General features: G+C 44.9%; 1 protein-coding gene and 1 pseudogene across 2 annotated transcripts in view; one reads left to right on the top strand and one right to left on the bottom strand.

Moving 5' to 3' along the window:
* Window positions 1-4,681: 4,681 nt before the first annotated feature.
* LOC105520815 lies at window positions 4,682-5,096 on the top strand (annotated as a pseudogene).
* A 10,626-nt stretch (window positions 5,097-15,722) lies between these two features.
* Window positions 15,723-18,784, bottom strand: part of ZNF44 (zinc finger protein 44) — a 28,736-nt gene continuing 25,674 nt past the window's right edge. For both annotated transcript variants that reach the window (XM_011954750.1, XM_011954751.1), the window contains one exon: window positions 15,723-17,966. In XM_011954750.1, the coding sequence (XP_011810140.1) occupies window positions 16,310-17,966 (1,657 nt within the window). In that variant the 3' untranslated portion in view covers window positions 15,723-16,309. The remainder of the gene's footprint in view (window positions 17,967-18,784) is intronic.

Raw genomic sequence — 18,784 nt, 5'->3', positions numbered from 1 at the left:
TCACCGTGTTAGCCAGGATGGTCTCGAACTCCTGACCTCGTGATCCGCCCGTCTCAGCCTCCCAAAGTGCTGGGATTACAGGCTTGAGCCACCGCACCCGGCCAAGAAACTACTACTTTCTTAAGAAAGAACATCTACAAGAAACTTACAGCTAACATCATACTTAATAGTGAAAAACAAAACGCTTTCCCAGTAAGATGAAGAACAAGGCAAGGGAGTCCCCTCATGCAGCATTTCTGTTCAACATGGTACTGGCACATAGTGTGGGCTTGCATCAGAAGCCTGTGGACAACTTATCACCATCTGGCTACCTACAGGGGCCACAAGAAGGGGTTGCTAAAGCCTACATAGTCTGGCCGGGCACGGTGGCTCACGCCTGTAATTCCAGCACTTTGGGAGACCAAGGTGGGCAGATCACCTGAGATCAGGAGTTTGAGACCAGCCTCAACATGGAGAAACCCTGTCTCTACTAAAAATACAAAATTAGCCAGGTGTGGTGGTGCGTACCTGTAATCCCAGCTACTCAGGAGGCTGAGGCAGGAGAATCGCTTGAACCTGGGAGGCAGAGGTTGCAGTGAGCCGAGATCGTGCCATTGCACGCCAGCCTGGGCAACAAGAGCAAAATTCCATCTCAAAAAAAAAAAAAAAGCCTACATAGTAAAGGAGTCTGAGGGCATTAATTGCATGGCAGTTTGAACAGTCTAGAAGCCTCTCTAGTAGAAATACCCATTCAAGGTGGGCTAACCTGCAAGTCACAGCATTAATTGGATTTAATGAAAATTTGTGCACAAGGATTATGTTGCCTCCAGAACAAAGAACAGAAGACTCTAAAAGATATTGTGATGGTGAGAAAGTCAATAGCTATTTCTTAGCCTGGCCAACATAGTGAAACCTCGCCTCTGCTAAAACTACAAAAAAATTAGCAAGGCGTGGTGGTGCACGCCTGTAATCCCAGCTACTGGGAAGGCTGAGGCATGGGAATCACTTGAGCCTGGGAGGCAGAGATTGCGGTGAACCGAGATTGCACCACTGCACTCCAGCCTGGGTGACAGACAGACCCTGTCTCAAACAAAGCAAAACAAAACAAAAAAAAATGCTATTTCTTCACTATGTCACGGAGGATGCCAGTCCTCCGCTTACTACATAATTTTCTGGAATTTAGCCAAGGTGTCAGTGCGTCTTACATTCTAGATGGGGCAATGGCCCTTCCACTTTTTGTAAGCTCTTTTCTTTCAATATTTGTATGTCCTGAATGAATGTCAAATGACTGTTCCCAGAGAGCAATTACTTTTTTTTTTTTCTTGAGATGGAGTCTTGCTCTGTCACCCAGGCTGGAGTGCAGTGGCACAATCTTGGCTCACTACAACCTCTGCCTCCCAGGTTCAAGTGATTCTTGTGCCTCAGCCTCCCAAGTAGCTGGGATTACAGGCACTCACCACCACACCGGGCTAATTTTTGCATTTTTTAAAGTAGACAGGTTTTTGCCATGTTGGCCAGGCTGGTCTCAAATTCCTGACCTTAAGTGATCTTCCCACCTCAGCCTCCCCCAGGTATGGAATTACAGGCATGAGCCACTGCGCCTGGCCAGCAATGACTTTAATGTAATGCCATACTTGTGCTCCTGGAGAAAGGTACATAAAATTTAGATCTTGCTGGCAAAGACTGCAATAGCAAGGCTACTGAGATTCCATGAAAAGAAACCAGATAAAGGTGGACCAAATCCCTTCAAAGGTGAAGGTAAACTGCAGCTAAGAGTCTCTTGAAATAGAGACTGAATAGAACCTATACAAATCTGTGACACCAGAATACCTACCACTTGTTCGTTGGACGGAGTCAGTAATTTCCCTCATGTTGGATATTGGGTGTAGGGGCTCAATAGGTTGGGATCACAGCAGTAAATTGCAGTAATCCACTTTGAGGCACCCAGATTTAAGAACAAGCCAAATTAGGCTGGGTGCGGTGGCTCACACCTATAATCCCAACACTCTGGGAGTCTGAGGAGGGTGGATCCACCCTGAGTCAGGAGTTCGAGACCAGCCTGGCCCACATGGTGAAACCCTGTCTTTACTTAAAAAAATACAAAAATTGGCTGGGCGTGGGGGCTCATGCCTGTAATCCCAGCACTCTGGGAGGCCAAGGCAGGTGGATCACAAGGTCAGGAGGTCAAGAGCGGCCTGGCCAACATGGTGAAACTCCGACTCTACTAAAAATACAAAACTTAACCAGGCATGGTGGCGGGTGCCTGTAATCCCAGCTACGTGGGAGGCTGAGGCAGGAGAATCATTTGAAACTGGAAGGTGGAGGTTGCAGTGAGCCAAGATCACGCCACTGCACTCCAGCCCCGGCAACAGCAGTAAAACTGTCTCAAAAAAAAAAAAAAAAAAATTTAGCTGGGTGTTGTGGTGCATGCCTGTCATCCCAGCTACTCGGGAGGCCAAGGCAGAAGAATCACTTGAACCCGGCTGGTGGAGGTTGCAGTGAGCCAAGACCACACCACTGCACTCCAGCCCGGGCAACAGAGCAAGACCCTATCTCAAAAAAAAAAAAAAAAAAAAAAACAGGCCAGGCCAAATTAGACTGTTAACTGGAGAAATACTCGGCCAAATGCAGTGGCTCATGTCCATAATCCCAGCACTTTGGGAGGCTGAGGTAGGAGGACTGCTTGAGCCCAGGAGTTCAACACCAGCCTGGGCAACATTGTGAGATCTCATCTCTCCAAAAAAAAAAAAAAATTAGCTGAGCATGGGGGCGCATCTGTGGTCCCAGCTTCTCAGGAGGCTGATGCAGGAGGACGCTTGAGTCCAGGTGTTGGAGGCTGCAATGAGCTGTGATTGCATCACTGGATTCCAGCCTGGGCAACAGAGTGAGATCTTGTCAAAAAAAAAAAAAAAGGCAGCACTGGGGATAGTTGCCCCTTCACTACAACCATATAACCATTTTGTATTAATGGTTTTGTATAATCGCTGTCAATCCTTCCAGGCCCAGTTCAATTTACATTGAGTCATATTAACTAATTTAATTGGGGAGTAAGTTCCATGGGGTCCCATTTTGTCAATCTAATTTGTAACTGCCAAAGACTTAATTTAAATTTATGGCTGGGTGCAGTGGCTCATTCCTGTAATTCTAGCACCCTGGGAGGCTGAGGCAGGTGAATCACTTGAGGCCAGGAGTTTGAGACCAGCCTGGCCAACAAGGCAAAACCCCATCTCTACAAAAAACACAAGAATTAGCTGGGTGTGGTGGCAAGTGTCTGTAATCCCATCTACTCGGGAGGCTGAGGCAGGAAAATTGCTTAAACTTGGGAGGCGGAGGTTGCAGTGAGCTGAGATCCCGCCACTGCACTCCAGCCTGGGTGACAGAGCAACACTCTGTCTAAATAAATAAACAAATAAATAACTCACTGGTTCAGAGCTTCCTTGGTCACTGTGGGATTTTTAAGGGCTGTTGTCTCACCTTATCACCCAGGCTGGAGTGCAGTGGCACAGTCACAGCTCACTGCAGCCTCAACCTCCCAGGCCCAAGCTACCCTCCCACCTCAGCCTCCCAAAGCCAGGACTAGTTTGCGCCACTACATGCAGCTAATTTTTGTATTTTTACAAATACAGGGTTCCACGATGCTGCCCAGGCTGGTCTTGAACTCCTGGGCTCCAGGAAAGGAGACCCACCTTGGCCTCCCAAAGTGCTGGGATTACAGGCGTGAATCACCACACCTGGCCCTATGTGATATTTTAAGACAATTTGTTCTATAATACATCCAAGAATGATTTAGCCAACACAACAGTTATGATGGCTAAGGAGAGGCACAGGGATTTCTGCTCTATTTATTTTATATCCAGTAACTCCTCTATGAGTATCGGGACACCTTCATTACATTTGATGGGATACCCAGGTACAACTAAAACATGAGCCCTAGTACTAATCCCATGAAGGTTTATCAGCTCATACAGATGTTAAAATTTAGAACCTACATTATAGAGGCCAAAATCCCAAAGAGTGCCCTTTTATGATTTTTGTTATGCAAATCCCTTTAATACATTTCCAGTTGGGTCAAACTGTGGACTTCTGTTTCCTCAGTGTTTTTTCCTTTTGTTCTTTCCCTTCCCTGTTTTGTTTTTTGGTTACTGGATATACTTTGGGGGAGGGTATGTCCTCTCTAACCTGGTACCAATACTTTTTTTCCCCCATCAGCGAGCTGGTGTCATCAGGGTGTCATCGGTGTCATCAGGGTGAAGGGCTTCCCCTACGGCAGTGGTTGCTCTAGAAGGTTTAAGAACCCCAGGTTTAAGTCAGGTTTGAACTAACTTCTTTACTATGCCACAGCTATGCCATGGGTGTTATCCCCCACTAAACCGAAAGGTCAAGATCTCTGTCATGGTAGAGGCATATGAAGCAGCAGCAATAGCACTTTAGGGTCTTGGGGAACCTTCTGCTGTTAAAGAGTGTGGACTCAGTCCATTATCTCATGGCTGCTGTTCTCCACCTTCCCTCCCTGTCCTCTTTTTGAGGGACTGCTCTTCCAGGGGAAGCCACATAATGACCAACCTCTGACGTAGTGTATAGTCCCCCCTCCACTCGCACTCTTTACATTTGGGGCAACCCAGGCATGAGTCACAACTTCACTATAAATACACAGGTAGGGCTCTTTCCGTCTCAGGCCGCCACTAGGAGAGGAGCCGCCACCATGTCCGCGCATCTGCAATGATGGTCGTGCGGAACTGCTCCAGTTTCCTGATCAAGAGGAACAAGCCGCCCTACAGCACCGAGCCCAGTAACTTGAAGGCCCCAACTCCTTCCGCTACAGCGCGCTGATTCACCACAAGACTGTGGGCGTGGAGCCGGCAGCCGAGGGCAAAGGTGTGGTGGTGCAAGAAACGGAGATCCGGCCAGCCGAAGCCTGCCACCTCCTACGTGCGGACCATCATCAACAAGAATGCTCGCGCCACGCTCAGCAGCATCAGACACATGATCTGCAGGAACAAGCACCGCCCCGACCTGCGCATCGCCGACCTGCGCATGGCAGCCATCCGCAGGGCCAGCGCAGCCACAAGCCTGTGATGGCGAAGAGGAAGCGGACCCGCCCCACCAAGAGCTCCTGAGCCCCCTAGCCCCAAAGCAATAAAGAGTCAGCTGGCTTTCTCACCACCAGCCCCACACGCCCACCAAAAAAAAAAAAAAAAACCACAGGTAGGTCCTTGCTCAGGATGTAAACCCAGGACCAATTTAAGGACGGCCCTACTCCCATACTCCAGCTCCCAAATTCCAAGAAATTATCAAACTGTCAACTAAGGTCAGCTGAATCTAGAACCAGACTTGGCAGGGCTCAACAATGGAAGAAACACAAAGCAGCACAGCACAAAGCATGTGCTCCCAGTAAGCAGCAGCTCAAACTCTAGATGGGCCATAGAGCAGGTTAGCAATTCAGAACAAGAGAAGATAGACCCATGATGGTGATCAATGTCTAGACATCTTGTTCACAGCACCCACTGCTAGTCACCTAGAGAGGCGAGGCTGCAATGATGGCACTGATGAGAGTGGGTCTCATATACACTGAGAGGGTATGAAAAGGTTTATTACTCCCATGACTGAGGTCTCTAGGGAGAACAGGGCAGGCCTCTCAAGCAGGTGGGAAATGGCTTAAAAGAGCAGGGCAGGGAACTTGCCCAGGTGTTTACTGTGGTTGGAAGTGGGGCTGGGCACAAGTTCCTCTGCATGGGCAGCTGGTTATGTGGTTTGAATGTCCTGCCCGTGACACTGGAAGGATGCCCAGGCCTTCTCAGCTTGTCCAGAAGTGGGACATAAAGGGAAGAGGATGAAGTGGTCAACTGTGAAACATTAAAAATGTGGAGTCCAACCACTAATTACAAGAACAATGGTGAACAGGGCCAGGCATGGTGGCTCTAGTGGCTCACACTTGCAATCCCAATGCTTTGGGAGGCCAAAGTGGAGGATCGCTTGAGCCCAGGAATTCAAGACCAGCCTGAGCAACATAGCCAGACCCCATCTCTATATAAAAAATAAAGTAGCTGGGTGTGCTGGCATGCAACTGTAGTCATAGCTACTCAGGAAGCTGAGATGGGAAAATCTCTTGAGCCTAAAAGTTCAAGGTTACAGGGAGCTATGATTGCACTACTGCACTCCAGCCTGGGTGACAGAGCAAGACCCTGTCCTCTGTCTCTAACAACAACAACAAAAAAGACAATGCGTTCACCAATAGTGAATAGAAAAAAATATGCATTTGCAATTGCTTATTTTTATATAAAAAACACTAACAGATGCACAAGTAATTATCAAAACTGGTTATCTGGGGGTGGCTGGAGCAAGAGCACTAGGGTAAACCAGGATATTCTGGCAGTAAGTTTTCTCAACCCACACTTTCTTTTTTTTTTTTTTTTTTCTGGAGTCTTGGTCTGTCGCCCAGGCTGGAGTGCAGTGGCCGGATCTCAGCTCACTGCAAGCTCCGCCTCCCGGGTTCGCGCCATTCTCCTGCCTCAGCCTCCCGAGTAGCTGGGACTACAGGCGCCCGCCACCTCGCCCGGCTAATTTTTTGTATTTTTAGTAGAGACGGGGTTTCACCGTGTTAGCCAGGATGGTCTCGATCTCCTGACCTCATGATCCGCCTGTCTCGGCCTCCCAAAGTGCTGGGATTAAAGGCTTGAGCCACCGCACCTGGCCAACCCACACTTTCTTTTAGTTTTTTTTTAAACCTTTGTATTTTAAATGACTGAAAAAATTATATAAACCATACTTTACTATTAGCCATTATTTTTAATTAACTTGTTTCTAAAATTTATTGAATTTTAACTTTTTTTAAACATAGGAAACCATTCTAAGATTTCATCCTTTAAATAATAATAGGTATGAAGGTGTAAACTAAGAAAAAAATCTCTAACTAAATGACAAATTGCATCCTGTTTTGTATTTCTACTGTATCCCAGAGGGCAGTGCTTTCAGGAATGAGTAGCCTATTTAATGCATGATGGATTTAAATCTAACTCTCTAAATGTAAAAAAGTCTCAAAGATTACATAAGCTTTGAGTAGTTTCCCTTGTATCATTAAAATAGGAACTTACTTGAATTTTCATCATATCAATTAAAATAATTCATTTTTCTTAGGAGGAGCAGAGCCTTTTAAATGTCACATCCTCTAGGGATATGTACATACAAAACTGACTTAAAAATGAAAAATGTACCCGAGAACTTTAATGCACTCATCTTGCATCTTGAGATTCTTTTGCACAAAAGGAACACAATTTATCAACTTTATCATCATATTTATCATATTTATCAACTTTCATTTTCAAAGCCGAAGAAACGAATATCCTACACTCACACATATAAAATTACTAAATGCTAAGGGAAACTACAGTTGGAGCACCACAATAAACAGATAAAGGAATCCAAAGGAAAGAAACACAGATGTTCTTCTCATCAGCTTAGCAGCCTGCTTCCCCACAATTCAGAACTGTAAAACCCATACGCAGAAAGTCAAACACCTTAACAAGCTTAGGGGTCAGACTCTCACCATTAAGGGGTAACACCTAGAGTAGTTCAGTCCCAGATTCAGTTTAAGGTTCTGACCCAAGTGAACTCTCTAATTCATCAATCTCAGATCCAGGAGACAAAAGTCCTAACTTCACAGACTTTCTCAACACGTAAATATTACACTCTGAATGCAGCAACACTGGGGATGCAAAACTGAAGGCCGGGAGTGGCGGCTCATGCCTGTAATCCCAGCACCCGGGAGGCCAAGACGGGATTCCCTGAGTTCACAAGTTTGAGACTAGCTTGGGCAATGTATCAACACCCTATCTCTACAAAAAACAAACAAACAAACACAAAAAAAACCAAGCATGGTAGCATGTGCCTGTAGTCCTAGCTACTTGGGAGGCTGAGGTGGGAGGATCACTTGAGCCCAGGAGTCCAGGCTGCAGTGAGCCAAGACTGTGCCACTGCACCCCAGCCTGGGTGACAGATTAAGAACCTGTCTCAAACAAAACAACAGCAACAACTACCCCTCAAATCCACTGTCTAAAAGCAAGCCCAAGGAAACTACAATTACAACCCCAGAAAGTATCATGCTGTTCCCCTCCCCACCACGTACCTGTGGATCCCCAGTTTTCCAATGCTCAGTTCCTGTCACTACCAAAGGAGTCTTTCCTTGATAGGTGTGAGTATGTAGGACACCTGCTTTCCTTGATAAGAGTACACAGGACATCTGCAGGGGAGAGGCCCTAAGAAGAACCACCTGGGTCTTAATTACTTCCCTTGGCAGAGTCAAAGGTGGCCTTACCTTCTAGTCACTGCCTCAGGCCTCCACTCACCAGTCATGTGGCTTTAGAACACTTTTGATATTTTAAATTAGAAAAACTCAGTGTTTAAAGAATTCAGCAAAATCATTCAAACCAAGTATTTATGTATAAAGCATGGAAGCAAACTGTAAAACATCTAGTTTCAAAACAAAACCCACAAATATCTATTCCTTTTGGAAAATGAAGTTAATTAGAAATGATTATTTAATCATTAGTCAAACTATTCATCATTAATCATAACTATAATCCTTAATTAGTCAAAAATCAATAGTTAATTATTAGAAATATATATATTTTTAAGATGGGGTCTCACTCTGTCACCCAGGTTGGAGTGCAGTGGCATTATCTCGGCTCACTGCAACCTCCACCTCACAGGCTCAAGCAATCCTCCCACCTCAGCCTCCAAAGTAGCTGGGACCACAGGCACGTGCCACTATGCCTGACTAATTTTTTGTATTGTTTGTTAGAGACGGGGTTTTGCCATGTTGCCCTGGCTGGTCTGGAGCTCCTGAGCTCAGGAGATCCACCCGCCTTAGCCTCCCAAAATGCTGGGGTTACATGCATGAGCCACCGTGCCCAGCCAGAAGTGGTTTTCTAAACAATCATATTTTAACGCACCTAGGAATTTTAAGGCTAAGCCCTGGAATTCCTTTTGAAATCAACCAAAAGAAAAAAACGAGCCTTAGAAACTTAGAAGAAAAAGGGGTTAAAATAATATTTAGGCTAGGCACAGTGGCTCATGCCTGTAATCCCAACATTTTGGGAGGATCACTTGTGCTCAGGAGTTTGAGACCAGCCTGGGCAACACAGAGAGGCACCCTCTCTACAAAAAATTAGCTGGGTGTGGTGGTCGCAGCTACTCAGGAGGCTGAAGTGAGAAGATCGCTTGAGCTGGGGAGGTCGAGGCTGCAGTGAGCCTTAATCTCCCCACTGTATTCAAGCCTCAGCAAGAGTGGGGCTCGGCCTCAAAAAAAAAAAAAAAAAAAAAAAAGCAGGATGTAATACTGGGCTTTTTTTTTCCCCCAGAAATTCACTTTCTTGCCTTTTTGTAAATATTTTGTACCATCCTTCACGCTCTAGTGATTGAACACACATTTACTTAAATACTGACACACAATTGAGTCGACGTTTTCAAGGTGACAAAGCCGGGGAGGCTCAGTGCTGATCTGCAACTATTCTCAAGGACAGATCACCCAGAAAAATTTCGAAATAAGATCCTCAAGACGTAAGATGTCTGTGCCGAGGAAAGCTACTGGGAGGTGAGGCACAACCATTTCATACAACTGACTTCCAGGCTGCTATCTCTGCTTTCCTTTCTCGTAAAACATCCACAAACAACAACAAAATTAAATCTAAAAGACTAACCCTTTGCTCTGTGGAAAATAGATTATTAAAACACAGTAAGTTTTCCCTAAAAGTCCTCGAGAGGGTCTTAGAAACTGTGACTTTAAGGCGTAACAAAACCTGTTTGTTTCCTCATCAACGATGTAAGGAACATTCTAGAACCTGGTGTACTCGTTTTGCTAAAGTCGCACCCGAGGCGGGAATTCTCCCCACGACCCTCCAGTGTTGCCCGCACAATCCGGGGGAGACGCGGGGCTGCGGGCGCGGAGCTGTCCAGAGAGGGCTCCGGGGCTGGGGGCAAAGTCGCCACGCAGGGACGCGACAGGACGCCCGAGGTCCTGACTGCCGGCCGGCCCAGGGACCGAGGGCCGAGCTGCGCCATGGGAACTCGGGTCCCAGACCCCGGAGTCGCCCGCGGGGAGGCCCGCGTAAAGCCACAGCCGGTTCCAGCCAGCCCCTCCTCCCGCGTGTCGGGACCCCTGCCCGGCACACTCACCCTTTCCTGGACTCCAGGGTGTCCTGGCGTCCTCCTTACGGCTATCCTGGCCACAGCTGGGCAAATCGCGACACACCCTGCGCTGACACACCCTCGGCGCGTTCCCAGAAGCCGAGGGCTACTCAAGGCGAGAGCTACTCGAGGGCACGAAGGCAACGGGAAAAAAAAACGCTAACCCACAGGCTTCGGCGTATCGCCCCGCCCGCTGTCCTACAGCACGCTTGATTGGACAGCTGGCGCGGCCCCTCCGTTAGAACTCCTGATTGGATAGTGCCCTAGGCCCCTCCCCCTGGGGGGGGCCACAGTGCAAAGAGGAGCGAGAAAGCAAGCGCCTGAGAGGAGCATGAATGACAGGTTCTTGGCCATTGACCTTGCCAGTTTGGGCATCTTCCCTGATCCATTTTCCCCATCAATAAGTTAAATGAGTCAAAGATCCTCAAACCTACTGTTTAAATAAGATACCAGCAGGGCATGCCCTCGCCAGAGGACATTGGAATTTAAGAACTTGCTCCTGGCTTTCCAGAGCTGGCACTGGTGTCTCCCTGTACTAATGGGCCTTTCTTTCTTCTTCCTCTTGGACAAAAGGGAATTGCATTCTCAGTGGCCAAAGGAACGATCCTCGTGCCTCAGAGCAGGACGGGTGCCTAGACCAGACCACAATGGAACATGGGGGAGGGCTTGATGTCCTGCAGGGGTCAGGAATTTGGAAAGAAAAGCTGTTGGTGGCAAGGCAAAGGGTTCCTCACACCTTATCCTTATCCCTCAGTCTACTCATTTTCTTCTTTCTCTCTCTCTTTTTTTTTTTTCAAAGTCTCACTCTGTCGCCCAGGCTGGAGTACAGTGGCGTGGCGTCATCTCGGGTCACTGCAAACTCTGCCTCCCGGGTTCAAGCAGTTCTCCTGCCTCAGCCTCCCGAGTAGCTGAGATTACAGGCACCCATCACCACACCTGGCTAATTTTTGTATTTTAGTAGAGACAGAGTTTCACCTTGTTGGTCAGGCTGGTCTCAAATTCCTGACCTCAGATAATCCACCTGCCTTGGCCTTGCAAAGTGCTGGGATTACAGGAGTGAGCCACCGTGCCCGGCCTGTCTACTCATTTTCAGCCAAAAAATTAAAACACACCAACAAGGGAATACAGTTATTTAATATATGGGAAAAGGGGGAATTATATGACAGCAATATTCTATAAAGGAACAAAAAGGGAAGAAAAGGAAACATCTGAATTGGTTCATTTAAGCAGTCTACTGCACTACCATTTACAAGGAAAATGCCAAGGGACAAACATATTCCTAAGCTTGGGAGTCAGACTTTGTTAAAAGGAGCCCAAGAGTCTATTAGTCCCTGGTAATGAGGCAGAGAAACCTAAGGATTTAACTCTGGGAGTTCAACATGCCCTCCTGTTCCCACCTCATGTGGGAACAATCTCACCTTCAAGAGCTTTATTTTCAAAAGCAAGAAACTCTCACCTGGAGTCAGTTTAAGGTTCTGCCCTAAATAAATTGTGAACTTTATAAACCCTTCCTCCAGCAAACAACTCAAATGAGACTTTCTCTAAGTCTCACCTTTACAGATTGTCTTTTTTATTATTATCATTTTTTTATTTTTGAGACAGAGTCTTGCTCTGTTGCCCAGGCTGGAGTACAGTGGTGTGATCTCGGTTCACTGCAACCTCTGCCTCCCAGGTTCAAGCGATTCTCCTGTCTCAGCCTCTCAAAAAGCTGGGATTACAGGCGAGCGCAACCACACCTGGCTAATTTTTGTATTTTTAATAGAGACAGGGTTTTGCCATGTTGGCCAGGCTGGTCTCAAACTCCTGACCTCAAGTGATCCGCCTGCCTTGGCCTTCTAAAGTGCTGGGATTATAGGCGCCTTTGGTGTTCTTAAACACACACACACACAGCTCCTGCCCCACCCCAGTCAGAATGATACTCTCCTACATCTGATGCTAACTTTGTGTTTTTGCTTTTCATCATTTTAATGTGAACTTTCATATATGATATGAGATAAAGGTGTCAGTTCATCTTTCTGCAGGTTAATATCCAATTCTCCCAGCACCATGTTGAAAACACTTTGCCCATTATCTTGGGGCATTTGTAGAAAATCAACAGACCATAAATGAAGATTATTTCTGGTCTCTCTGTTCTGTTCTATTGGTCTATGTCTAACGTTACACCAGTATATCCGGCTAATGTACTACCTGCCCTGATGATGGATGGCCCCACCTCATTCCACATAATTGCTTTGCAGGTCCAGAAATGGTTTCAGAGCCAAGAGAAAATCTCTTTCTTATTATTGTTTAACTTATGCCGTTGAGACACAGTCTCACTCTGTCACCCAGGCTGGAGTGCAGAGGCATGATCATGGCTCACTACAGCCTCAAACTCCTGGGTTCAAGTTATCCTCCCATCTAGTAACTGGGACTACAAGCACATGTCAGCATGCCTGATTTTTTTTTTTTTTTTCCTGAGGCAGGGTCTCGCTGTGTTGCCCAGGCTGGCCTGCAGTGGCACAATCATGGCTCACTCCAATCTCACCCTGCCAAGCTCAAGCAATCCTTCCACCTCAGCTTCCTGAATAGCTGAGACTACAGGCGTGCACCACTACACTCAACTAATTTTTAAAATTGTTTGTAGACACAGGGTCTCCCCATGTTGCTGAGACTAGTCTCAAATTTCTGGACTCAAGTGATCCTCCTGCCTTAGCCTCCCAACGTGTTGGGATTACAGGCTTGAGCCACCATGCCTGGACCCCTGGCTATGAGAATTTGGGAAGCACTCCAATCACAAGTAGATAGTTTATCCACACCTGGATACTCCAAAATCACTGTACCCTGGATTCACTGACTGTCTGTCCAGCAAGGAAGAGAGTGAGCAACCACTGCTGGAAAATACTGCTTTTATGTGCACGACATGAGAAAAATTGTGTCTAATTTACACATTCTAAAAAAGAAGAGAAGGCTGGGCATGGTGGCTCATGCCTGTAATCCCAGCACTTTGGGAAGCCAAGGAGGGTGGATCACAAGGTCAGGAAATCGAGACCATCCTGGCTAACATGGTGAAATCCTGTCTCTACTAAAAATACAAAATTAGCCAGGTGTGCTGGCGGGTGCCTGTAATCCCAGCTACTCGGGAGGCCGAGGCAGGAGAATTGCTTGAACCCAGGAGGCAGAGGTTGCAGTGAGCCAAGATAGCACTATTGCACTCCAGCCTGGGCAACAAGAGCGAAACTCTGTCTCAAAAAATAAAATAAAATAAAATAAAATAAGATGGAGTTTCACTATGTTCCCCAGGCTGGTCTTGAACTCCTGGCCTCAAGTGATCCTCCCACCTCAGCCTCCCAAAGTGCTGGAATTACAGATGTGTGTCACCACACCTGGCCAATAGTTATAAATTTTATAACATTTCTTTGATGATGCAAATTTTCTGGAGCACTATACATGAGTTAATTTGGATTGGATTTTCCCAAATTACTTAAATTACAGGATTTCTCCCCAATGAGCACTGGATGAGGAGACTTCAATCCACCAAAGTGGTATATATATACATATCTCCATGGAGGTGATACTTAGGTCATCTCATCAGAAAACACTCATACTTATCTACAAATAGATGTTGCATATGGCATTAGTACCATCCTCAGAAATTTATATATATTTGCAAGAAATATTACTTTAAGTCAATAGTATATGCTATCATGAATACAGGATATGCTTACTCTATAAGCAGCAAATTGACTCCTTCACAGTTTTAACAGATTTCCAGTTGTTTTGTCTTCAGTTTCCTAAGAAGACAATGCTATAATCTCCAACCACATTATTTGCTTCTTCCATCCCATTCTTCATATTGATCATTGTTTTGTGACATTAGTTGACTACTGTAATGATAAATGACTAGGGTAAAATAGATACATTTGCTTTGTTAGGTTCCATTCTTCATTTCAATGGGAAGCCTCTCACACACTCTCATCATGCTCTGCTATAAAACATAGCTTAACCAAGAATCATATATCCAGCAAAGCTCATGTTCAACACAGAAACAAAAATTTAATTTTTCTGTTATGCTGAAGAAAAAGTGTAAGTGATGTTCTTGCCTTCTAACACTGTATCACTGCCAAAGCCACTTGATCAAGGCATCATCAAGCAGATTAAGGCAATTTACACCCACTTCAACTTTTTTTTTTTCTTTTTGAGACTGAGTCTCGCTCTGTCACCCAGACTGCAGTGCAGTGATACAGTTTTGGCTCACTGCAACCTCTGCCTCCTGGGTTCAAGTGATTCTCCTGCCACAGTCTTCCAAGTAGCTGGGACTACATGTGCATGACACCAGGTCCAGCTAATTTTTGTATTTTTAGTAGACATGGGGTTTCACCATGTTGACCAGGCTGGTCTCTAACTTTTGACCTCAAGTGATCTGTCTGCCTCAGCCTCCTAAAGTGCTAGGATTACGGGTGTGAGCCAGTGCGCCCAGCCTCACCTCATTTATACAATTTATGTTGCCTTGATTCTAACCCTGACTGTACCACAGTATATTTATGGAAGAGCTTCACAATTGCAGATAAAACTGTGCTTACTGCAGAGGCTGTAAACGTCCTAAAGCCCAGGACACGCAAAGCATATTGGAAGCCATTAGAGTGAGGGAGTAAGTGATTTCAGGGGTTTCCCCAAGACAGATAACAGCAGTCAGGAATATCTTAAGTGTTGCAAAGAAAGTTGGTGGAAAGGGCTATCTCTGACAGGAATAAAAACAACATTGAGGAACACAAAAGAAGACAGAGAAACCCTTACTAATAAGGAAACTGAAGATTTACTGAAATCCTCTACAAGTGATGATGATGACGATGATGATGATGCAAAAGATTAAGAAGAGGAGCAGTGCCATTGATTTGGACACACGAACAATTTGCAGCAGATTTGGGGCATCTCTAGCCTCTGCAAGGTGCAAGTGTTAAAGATTATCAACCTCAACTAAAATCCTTTGACTGAAAAAAGCTTCTGTGTCATATAAGGGAAAATATGCAAATGAACACTGTAAGGATTTTTTAGGGATTCAAAGAAAAAAAACTAGCTTCCTAAAACAATGTTTCTAACTAAATATCTGCAAATATGAAGACATACCCTTCAACACAGAGATCTTCAGCCCTCAGAACAGATCCCAACGTTAATATCAGTTAGCCTCCTACAAAGAGTCAACATCTTCAATCAGAACCTGGGTCTTCCAACATAGATGAAAGTCTTGATGTCCTGTCAAGATTCAAGTTAGCCTGAAGTCTCACTGTTTATCTATGATGCCACACATCTAGTCACCTGTACATATCACATTAGGCACCATACAGCAATCATCGTCATAACCATCATAATACTTGGGTTATCAAGAGAGAAGACCCAGAATTGTGGTTGGTGTTAACACATTCTTTCAGGTCATTAAACAAAAGTAATCTGAGTATTGAAACAAGAAGTTGTAACATTATAGGTGATATATTCTATGTGGATAAGCCTGCAATAGTTGAGTCTGTAGTGAACACATATAGAGTTTTTTCTTATGATTCCCTAAACAATACAACTATGTACACAGCTTTTACAATGCATGAGATATTTTAATTAATCTAGACATGATATAGAGTATACAGAAGAATGTGGGTAGATACATGCAAATATTCCATTTTATAAAAGAGCTGGCATCTGTGGATTTAGGTATACTCAGGGTGTACTGGAACGAATCTTCTTGCATATATCAGGGAGCAACTCTATTCGAAAGAAATAGAAACTTTTTATTTTTGAGATGGAGTTTCGATCTGTCACCCAAGCTGGAGTGCAGTAGCACGATCTCAGCTCACTGCAACCTCCACCTCCTGGGTTCAAGGGATTCTCCTGTCTCAGCCTCCTGAGTAGCTAGGAACTACAGGTGCGAGCCACTATGCCTGGCTAATTCTTTTTATATTTTTAGTAGAGATGGGGTTTCACCATGTTAGACAGGCTGGTCTCAATCTCCTGGCCTCGTGATCCGCCCGCCTCAGCCTCCCAAAGTGCTGGGATTACAGGTGTGAGCCACTGCACCCAGCCTGGAAACTTCTTAAGGCTTTACCATGTTTACATGTATAGGATTTATTTCAAGTATCAAAATGTGATAAAGCTAATAAATGCTTTCCCACATTCTGTACACTTATAGAATATCCTTCCAGTGAGTCCTTTTATGTCTGTTAAAGGAACTGAGAGAACTGAAGGCTTTCCCACATTCCTTACATTCATAGGGCTTCTCTCCAGTGTGAGTTCTTTCATGTTCTCGACAGAAACTGGAACGACTGAAGGTTTTACCACAGTGTTTACATTCATAGGGTCTTTCTCCAGTGTGAGTCCTTTCATGTCTTAGAAGGAAAGAGGGCCAAAAGAATGCTTTCCTGCATTGCTTACATTCATATGGCTTCTCTGCTGTGTGAGTCCTTTCATGAGTTTTTAAGTAACTGAAACGACTGAAGGCTTTCCCACAAGTTTGACACTCATAAGATTTTTCTTCACTGTGAGTCCTTTCATGGTGACAAAAGTATTTAAAAGAACTAAATGCTTTCCCACATTCCTTACATTCGTAAGGCTCCTCTTCACTGTGTGTTGTTTCATGACTTTGAAAGGAAAAAAAATCACTAGAAGTTTTTCCACATTTACATTTATAGGGTTGCTCTCCAGTGTGTGTAGTTTCATGTTTTCGAAGGGAACTGGAAATACGGAAGGCTTTCCCACATTGCTTGCATTCATAGGGTTTCTCTCCAGTGTGAGTCCTTTCATGTCTTTGAAATACACTGGGAGAATCAAAGGCTTTCCCACATACCATGCATTTATGAGGGCCATCTCCAGTGTGTGCCATCATGTGTCTTCGAAAGCTTGAGCGATGAGATAACAATTTCCCACATTGCTTACATTCATAGGGTTTCTCTAGAGTGTGAGTTCCTTCATGAATTCGTGCTGAACCAGGAAAATCAAAGCCTTTCCCACATATCTTACATTTATGAGGTCCATCTCCACTGTGCATTATCATGTGTCTTTGAAAGCTTCCAAGATGACAAAACGCTTTCCCACACTGTTTACACGTATAGGGTTTCTCTCCAGTGTGAATTCTTTCATGTACTCGAAGGGAACCAGAAACGCTGAAGGCTTTCCCACATTGTTCACATTTGTAAGGTTTCTCTCCAGTATGAGTTCTTTCATGTCTCAGATATGAGCTATAATCAGGGAAGGCTTTGGAACACTGCTTACATTCATACGGTTTCTCTCCAGTGTGTATTTTTTCATGTCTTAGATAGGAACTGTAAACAGGGAAGGCTTTAGAACAGTGCTTACATTCATACGGTTTCTCTCCAGTGTGAGTTCTTTCATGCATACGTAATAAACTGGGCCAAAAAAAGGCTTTCCCACATAATTCACATTTATAAGGCCCATCTCCACCTTGTACTACCATATGTCTTCGAAGGTTTCCAGGAGAACTAAAGGTTTTTCCACATTCCTTACAATCATAGGGTTTCTTTCCAGTGTGAGGCCTTTCACGTGTTCGAAAGGAGTGGCGATAACTTAAGCCTTTCCCACACTGCTTATGTGTATATGGCTTCTCTGCATATTCATGACACTCACGGTGTTTGTGTCCAGTGTCAACTCTGATGTAGCAATTCAGGGATGAATGACCCATTATGACTTCTCCATTCACACTGCTTTCGCATGCATCCACTCTGGCAGGAGTGTTCTTGTTTACAGTACTATTTTGAATCTGGCTTAAGGTTTCTCCACACTGACTACCATCTTTACTTTTACCAAATCTCTCTACCACATCACACCTGTAAAAAATGAAAAGTACATTACTAAAGGTTTATTATTGAATTTATATTTATCAACAGGTATTAGATTTACATTTTTAATGTTATCAGGCAAGCTATAAGCTTCATGCCCTGCTTGAATGTGAATGGACTCAATGTTGTGCAAGATAACTCAATCCCAGCTATTTTCAAGATGATGATATGCACATGGGGATTCTTTTTTTTTTGAGACAGAGTCTCCCTGTCACCAGGCTGGAGTGCAGTTGGCACTATCTTGGCTCGCTGCAACCTCCGCCTCCCGGGTTCAAGTGATTCTCCTGCCTCAGCCTCCCAAGTAGCTGGGACTACAGGTGTGTGCCACCACACCCAGGTAATTTTTGTGTATTTTTAGTAGAGACGGGGTTTCACCATGTTGGCCAGGTTGGTCTTGATCTCCTAACCTTGTGATCCACCCGCCTCGGCCTCCCAAAGTGCTGGGATTACAGGCATAAGCCACTGTGCCCAGCCTTTTTTTTTTTAAGACAGGGTCTTGCTCTGTCACTTACATTAGAGTGCACCAGTGCCATCACAGATCACTGCAGCCTCCAACTCCCAAGCTCAAGTGATTCTCCTGTCTCAGCCTCCCAAAGTGCTGGGATTGCGGGCATGAGTTACCACACCCAGCTTCTTATGGGAAATCTTAATAATGTTTCCATGGGAACTACTTTGCAAACACTAAATAGCTATGTCACATTTAATAATACATTTTTATAGACAAATTTTTCTAAGAATAAATAAATTTAAGCTGGGCTTGTTCATAATCTTTGCTTCTTTTTAAAAGTGCTTGTCATTCTCAGAAA

This window comes from Colobus angolensis, unplaced genomic scaffold (genome assembly GCF_000951035.1).
Source record: "Colobus angolensis palliatus isolate OR3802 unplaced genomic scaffold, Cang.pa_1.0 Scaffold39, whole genome shotgun sequence".
Classification (NCBI taxonomy): Eukaryota; Metazoa; Chordata; class Mammalia; order Primates; family Cercopithecidae; genus Colobus; species Colobus angolensis.
Note: the sequence above shows the minus strand (reverse complement) of the source record. Positions and strands in the feature narration are given on the sequence as shown.